Raw genomic sequence first — 7,660 nt, 5'->3', positions numbered from 1 at the left:
CCGTCAGAGGGACAGGGCATGCTGTGTCTCTGCTGCAGTATAATGCAGAGAGGCTCCCTGGAGCAGTCTCCTAAAGCTGGCATAGCCCATGGCTAATGTGATCTGTCAGGAAGGCTCTCAAGGCTCCGTCGGTGTTGAGAAGGATGTGCTCGAGAGCAGGGCAGCCCTACCACATCACCAAAGGCACAGGGCATGTCGGCTGCCTTCTCCCAGGGACGGCTGCCGGGCTGTGAAGGTGGGTGTGCGTGCAGGGGTGCTCAGGGCTGTCCTTCAGAGCAGGGTCCCCGTGTCCCAGGGAACTGTGTGCTGGGCCAGGGACTCTGCTGCCTGCCAGGGTCAGCTCTCAGCCTGCCCGGGGAGCTCCCCATGGCGCTGCGGGGAGAAGCTGTGGGTGGAAGGAGTGACCCCAGTCGTGTCACGGCAGGGTCCTTCTGCAGTCGTGAGGGTGCTGCATGGGTCGTGTTTCCTCCCAGCTCCAGATCACCCCCAGGACATTTGCAGAGGGTCCTTTTGGAGAAGTACAGAGAGGCAGCATTTACCTGAAAGAAACAGGGTCCCTGCTTGGAGTTTTCCACTCCTTCTTTGCTGGGTGGGTTGTGAGAGAGAGGATTTTACATCTCCGTTCTGGAGAAGGCAATGATACCCTGGTTCTAGCAGGAACTTTTCTAAGCTGCTTGTTAGCGCTTGCAGGCACTTGCCCTGAGGGCAGAGCTGAGCACACAGCAGGTGTGGTGGGTTCTCTGAGCACTGAAAGGGAGGAGACCTGGGGACAATGACACAGCCCCAGGCAGAGACAGCTCCGGGGGGCAGAGACATGGGCAGAGAGTGAAAGGGAGCTACTACAGGAAAGGTCATGGGAGAGGGGATTCCAGGCCCTCCCTGCCATCCCCTGCAGTGCAGGTGCCTTCCCTGGAGACATTCCGTGGTCTCCTCTCCCCACACAGTAGAGTCCTCCACCCCTGACTATCCCGGGTATTAAGTCCTGAGTGTCCTTCCCAGCAGCCCAACCACCAAAGAGGAGAAATCCTTGAGTGTCTGACTGTGTCTCCCTGTCCTGACTCTCTTGGCAGGAGAATTGTCCTGACTCTCTTGGCAGGACCCACAAGGTTTCACTTGCAGCACAGCAGAAATGCCAGGGATTTCTGCCTTAAAAACACTCCTCAGGTGTGGTGGGGACACTACAACAGAACAACACCAACAACAAGGTGCCCTGAGCTCTGCCCTGCAGTCGGGTGACAATGCTGAAAAGCCCTTTGATGCCAGGAGTGGAGGTAATCTGAGATCACCCCGTGTTCCTTTTTACCCATGGCTGTAGGGCAGGACTGAATCCTGCAGATATCTCAGCTCTCTGGTGGACTATCAGCCAGCACCAACCAGAGTGTACAAAAAGGACCTGCAAAAGGTCTTCCTGAAAGGAGAGAGCCAGTTTGGTGGGTTTCTAAGACCAATTGAATACTTTAGTTTGAGAGAAATCTTCCCTAACTTCTCACTGCTTTTCTTTCCATTAACAGGTCTCCAAGCCCAGGGGAAGAAAATGTCCAACAGCAGCACCATCACCCAGTTTCTTCTCCTGGCATTCGCAGACACGCGGGAGCTGCGGCTCTTGCACTTCGGGCTCTTCCTGGGCATCTACCTGGCTGCCCTCCTGGCCAACGGCCTCATCATCACCACCATCGCCTGTGACCACCGCCTCCACACCCCAATGTACTTCTTCCTCCTCAACCTCTCCCTCCTCGACCTGGGTTCCATCTCCACCACTCTCCCCAAAGCCATGGATAATTCCCTCTGGGACACCAGGGACATCTCCTATGCAGGATGTGCTGCACAGCTCTTGTTCTTCGTCTTCTTTCTCACAGCAGAGTATTGTCTTCTCACCATTATGGCCTATGACCGCTACGTGGCCATCTGCAAACCCCTGCACTATGGGACCCTCCTGGGCAGCAGAGCTTGTGTCCACATGGCAGCAGCTGCCTGGGGCAGTGGGTTTCTCTATGCTCTCCTGCACACGGCCAATACATTTTCCCTGCCCCTCTGCCAGGGCAATGCCCTGGACCAGTTCTTCTGTGAAATCCCCCAGATCCTCAAGCTCTCCTGCTCACACTCAGACTCCCTCAGGGAAGTTGGACTTGTTGTGGTTAGTGTCTGTTTAGGCTTTGGTTGTTTTGTGTTCATCGTGGTGTCCTACGTGCAGATCTTCAGGGCCGTGCTGAGGATCCCCTCTGAGCAGGGACGGCACAAAGCCTTTTCCACGTGCCTCCCTCACCTGGCCGTGGTCTCCCTGTTTCTCAGCACTGCCGTGTTTGCCTACCTGAAGCCCCCCTCCATCTCCTCCCCAGTTCTCGACCTGGTGGTGGCTGTGCTGTACTCAGTGGTGCCTCCAGCCGTGAACCCCCTCATCTACAGCATGAGGAACCAGGAGCTCAAGGATGCCCTGTGGAAACTGATGACCAGATGATTTTCAGAAGCAATAAACTTCTTCGGTCTTGTTTTGGAAACCACTCAGAATGTAACTTGTTACAGGGCAAGCCCATCTTCTGTAGCTTTTGTTAGTTTTGGTTTGAGTTTGTGATTTTGGCATTGCTTTTCTTTGTATAATGCTGTCCACAAAGAAGTGTCATCATTTTTGCTGTTTTTAACTATGCATCTACCTTAACTTGTGAATCCCACAGACATTGTAAAAGAGGACCAGTGCTCTCTGTGTCTTTAAACAAAAGAAAGAATCTTCTAGCGACTTGTTTGCCCAAGATCCTTCCTTTGGGACCTGCTCTGGAGCTGCAGGGCTGTGCCTGTGAGCAGAGGTGGAGGGGAAAGGGTCTCAGCACAGCAGCACTGTCAGGGAGCACCAGCCTTGCTCTTTTCAGACTTATTCTCTTTCTGTTTCCACACTCTCCTGCTGAGCGCAGGTGTTGCTGTAAGGACCGAGTGCTCTGGCAGCTCATACTCCTGCTGTGTGCTGTCCTGTCCCCACAGGCAGGGACAGGCACTGGGCGCTTCTCCGGCAGAGCTGGCCTCCCCAACAGCTCCTCCATCACCGTCACACCGTGGCATTGCCGCAGGGCGGTGCCTGAAGGCTCAGGCCTTCTTCCAAAGTTGCTCTCAAGGAAATGCCCAAGAAAGCGCCCCGCAATCGAAAACACCTGTGTGCAGCTTAACTGTGTGAGTGTGCAGGGGGGGACAAGCAGCAGGTCCCTCGCCCAGCCAGGGCTCCTGGGAAAGACAGGAAGGGCCAGCAGAGCAGGTTCTTCTCTGTCCCTGGCTGTGATGGACACTAGGGGTAAGATGCCCTAGGGTCATGCTTACAACTTATCCAGTAACAACCACCACTGGCCTCTCGCCCCAGCTTGGGGAGGTTGGTTGGTCTTCTGAAGAAGTCCATGTTTGTATTGTAGGAACCAGATGCAAGCATGCACACCGTGTGCGTGGGGTGAGATGAACCCGAGTAAGCCCAAACACCATCAGCTATTCCCGGGGCTTCAATGAAGGCCTGTGGGGCAGACAGTGTCTGGAGGTCACTTCACTTGGAGAGTAACGTCCCCTGGGAAACCCCCTGAATGCAGCACTGGGATGGGCTTCCTTGACCCCAGGTCCCTGTGTCCATTCCTCACGCCGTGGGGCATCTCAGAGAGGTGCCGAGCAGGGAGACCCAGCGCGGGGCTGAGGTGCTGCCGGCCTCTGGGAGTGGCAACAGGAGGCCATGGAGTCTGCTGCAGGGCCTCTGCCCGTGCCAGGGAAGGACTCGTGTCTCTGAACAGCCCTGCCAGCGCCCTGACAGTGCTGGGTGTGATGCCAGGAACAGCCTGTGTGCTTCTCAGCAAGAGGCGAGGACAAAATAAGGTGAAAAAACTAATGGGTCAAAATAAAAGTAAGTAGAAAGAAGAAAAATCAAAAAATAAAAAACATTAAAAAAAAAAAAAAAAGAAAAAGCTTAAGAGCAAAGGCCACATGCAGAAGAAAAGGCAAACCGAGGAAGACTTTTTTCTCTATTTCCCATCAGCAGACAATGTCAAGTCACCTCCTGGGAGGCAAGGATTCAGTACATGTAGTGGTTTTTATGGAAGACAAATGTGTTATTAACGAATGTCCTCCCAGTTCCTCTCTCACAGCTTTTATGGCTGAGAATGTTGCCACATTGCATGGAATATCCCTTTGGTCAATTCAGTAAAGCTGTCCCATCTATGGCCCATCCCAACCACTTGCCCACCCCGAGTGTACTGCCTTTAGAGGAGGTTGGAGGGACAGCCTTCATGCAGTGCGAGCGCTGCTCAGCGATAGCCAAAACACTGGTGCGGGATCAGCACCATTCTAGGCACGAGTAGGAAGCACAGCAGGGTATGGCTGCTATGGGGAAAGTTAACTCCATCCCAGCCAGGCCCGGTACAAGGGTGTTCAGGGGTCTCTTCCAACCTGAACCATTCTAGGGTTCAATGAATCTCTCCTTGGAGAGCTCTTTGAAGACAGAATAGACAGAGGAAGAAGAAGAAACAGAGCGGCAGAAGTAGAGATGCAAAATGCACCATTCTAAATATAGAAGTTCCTCTGAGGAACATTTCTCCCCTCAAAATATTGGTAGGAAATCTGTGAGATAAATTTGATGAAAGAAGCACCCTTTTTAACTGCTCAGGGACTGGGCCACAAGGAGGGTGATGGGTGGGTATGGACTCATAGAATCACAGACTCATAGAATGATAGAATGTATTGGGTTGGAAGGGACCTTGATAGGTTATCTAGTCCAAGCCCCCTGCAGTGAGCAGGGACATCTTCAACTAGATCAGGTTGCTCAGAGCCTCATCCAGCCTGGCCTTGAATGTCTCCAGGGATAGGGCCTCCACCCTCTCTCTGGGCAACCTGGGCCACTGTCTCACCACCCTCAGTGGAAAGAACTTCTTCCTAATGTCTAATCTAAACCTGCCCTGCACTAGTTTAAAACCATTGCCCCTCTTCCTATTGCTACATGCCCTTGCAAATGTTGAGCCATTGACCACTACCCTCTGGATGCCATCATCCAACCAATTCCACATCCACTGAACAGTCCATCCATTCAATCCATATCTCTCCAATTTAGAGAGAAGGATGTTGTGGGGGACCGTTTCAAAGGCCCTACGAAGCCCCGATATACAACATCTGTAGCTCTTCCGCTGTCGACTGATGTGGTCACTCCATTGTAGAAGGCCACTAGATTGGTCAGGCAGGACTTGCCCTTGGTGACGCCATGCTGGCTGTCTCGAATCACCTTGCTGTCCTCCATGTGCCTTAGCATAGCCTCTAGGAGGATCTGTTCCATGACCTTGCCAGGCACAGAGGTGAGGCTGACAGGGCCGTAGTTCGCAGGGTCCTCCTTTCTACCCTTTTTAAAAATGGATCTCATGGTAACAGCATCAGAAAAAAAAAAAATCCAAAAAAAACAAAAACAGAAAAAAAAACCCAACACAAATTTGAACATCGTGGGAGCACAACTGGGATGGACAGACTAGCACACTGATATCACCCTCAGGGACTGAGCAGCTGCCTTCTGCTTCCTCATCATCTGGAGGCACTACAGTGTGTCACCCAAGTCAGACCCTTGGGTCACATGAACCATTTTTCAGTTCTCATAGACTATACTCATTATTTCTCCATCGACTCTGACAAGAGCCGAGTTACCCAGATATCCAGGCTGTGGACGGCATATTTCTCATGCAGTGACCGCTTGGAGTAGCTCTACTGTCTCTCTCCATATTTGCCATTCTACAGCTTTGAGAGGAGGAAATCACCCTGCAGCGCCTGGCCCTGGCCATGGCTACTCCAAGCCATAGCACTGATTCCTCACAGCCTTTCTGACTTTGGTCTTTCGGTCCTGGTGGGAGATGATATTATTGTCTTAATCCTGAATTTGTTGGGTAACCCAAAAGGAGAGACTGGAAGCTGTTGGGTTACATGTAGGGCTTCAGAGAAATCAGGGAGTGCATTAACCTCACACAAGGGCAGGAGATACTTCCCGCTGGAAGGGGTTATTTGTGCTATTGGCCACACAGCCACCCAAGGCAGCTGGGGTAAGAATCACTCAACCAGGTTTTAGGCATTGGGGTGAAATGAATCTGCACAAATACAGAGATTTGCAGTGTAGTGACGTGACCCCGTCCTTTTTTCCTTCTCATGCACGCAGCTCAAATACAAGCTTTGTCTCCAGGCCCCTTCTGGATGTGAACCATCATGCAGACAGCAGAAACAGTGTGAGTTCAGCCTCTCGGGGCAAACTTTGTCTAACATGGGGATAACGTGGGGCACAGGCCCAGGTTTGAACGCAGAGAGGTGGAGGTGTGGAGAAGCCTTTTCTGTTGCTGCGCCGTTGAGGTAAACCCAGATTGAATTGGCTTCTTTTCTGCTTCCCTGGGTTTTTTGGGGTTTGTTTTTTATTCCCCTTCCATGAGTTTAGCAGTTTCCCTTTGAGCAGCTAAATCTCATTTTTCAGTTTCTCCACTTTTTAAAGACATAGATGAGTCATGCCTGACATCTCATGTTGGATGAGGGAAATGTCTCAGCCTGCAACTGGAAATAGGTGAAGTTGTGAGGAGATAAATGTGTTGCTTCAGACAACAACTGGTATGAATACAGCAAAAACAGAGAGTGAAGGTGAATGAGCAGGAAAAAAAGGAAACCTGCCCAGTCCATAGAGCTCTGCAGAAGGGGGCTGGAGCTGTACATAACATGAGGTGATACAAGTGGGATCACGACTTAGAGAAAATTTTTCAGCAAGGCTGTGTGAGAGAGGACCAGATAAACAAGAGACTCCACAGTGTGCGGAAGTGATGGGAAGAAAGGTCTTGGGGTAAAAGCATGAGAAACAACGGGAGAGATTTGGGTTGCAGAGATTTGAAGTAGTCCTGTCCAGGTCTGAGAGGCTGAGTTTCAGAGACAAGGGAAAATAGAGAAACTCTCAAGCATGTTTTGGAATTCGTGGTACTATCACTAACAACAGAGAGGACGTTGCTGCAAGGCAACTCTTATTCTTCATGATGATGCACTAAAGCTCTTTTATTTCCTTCCCAACACTTACTATTACTTGTCAAAGTAGCTGTAATTTTCAGTAATTAGCCTCTGGCACGAAGTTCTCAGGACAGTGGTTTTGCTCTCGCTGCTATCTCTTTGTCACCATTTAAAGATGACACCTCGTAGACAGAATTGCCCTGAATTCATGCCCGCTTCGTGTATTTTCTCCCTGGTTCCAGTAAGAGGTGGAGGGTGGGAATAGGGAAGTTGGTCCAGGCCAAGGCACAGATCCCAGATTTCTGGAAAGGCACAAAGGAAGGCAAATTTTTCATGTGGTGGTGTGACCATCATCCGCTGCTCCTGACCCCTGGAGTACCCTGACACAACACCATGACCTGCATTTCCAGTCTGCTGAGTCCTAACTGTGCAGCAGAGATCCTAGAAGCTCTGAACTGCCTTCGTCTGCCCTGCGTTTCAGCACGTCAAATGAAAGTAACCGAGTCAAAGCGTTGGTTTTGAGCTTCTTCACAGCCTAAAGCACCGCATGGGTAAGGAGACTGGCCAGGAAATGTAAATAATCAAAGGTAGGATGAGACACCTACAGAGCACAAGACAATGCCACCCTGAATTGTCCCAGGAGCTGAAGAAAACCTCACCTGTAGCTGACTCTCCTCTCCCAAGGAACACTGCAAGG

General features: G+C 51.2%; 1 protein-coding gene across 1 annotated transcript; it reads left to right on the top strand.

Annotated features, from left to right (window-relative positions):
- The first annotated feature begins 1,534 nt into the window (after window positions 1-1,534).
- On the top strand, window positions 1,535-2,455 carry LOC141737380 (olfactory receptor 14C36-like). Its single transcript, XM_074572068.1, has one exon. It carries the CDS (start codon window positions 1,535-1,537, stop codon window positions 2,453-2,455), a length of 921 nt encoding a protein of 306 aa, XP_074428169.1.
- Window positions 2,456-7,660: the final 5,205 nt, after the last annotated feature.

This window comes from Larus michahellis, unplaced genomic scaffold, assembly GCF_964199755.1.
Source record: "Larus michahellis unplaced genomic scaffold, bLarMic1.1 SCAFFOLD_34, whole genome shotgun sequence".
In the NCBI taxonomy this organism is placed as follows: domain Eukaryota; kingdom Metazoa; phylum Chordata; class Aves; order Charadriiformes; family Laridae; genus Larus; species Larus michahellis.
This window is presented reverse-complemented; position numbering and strand designations above follow the sequence as displayed.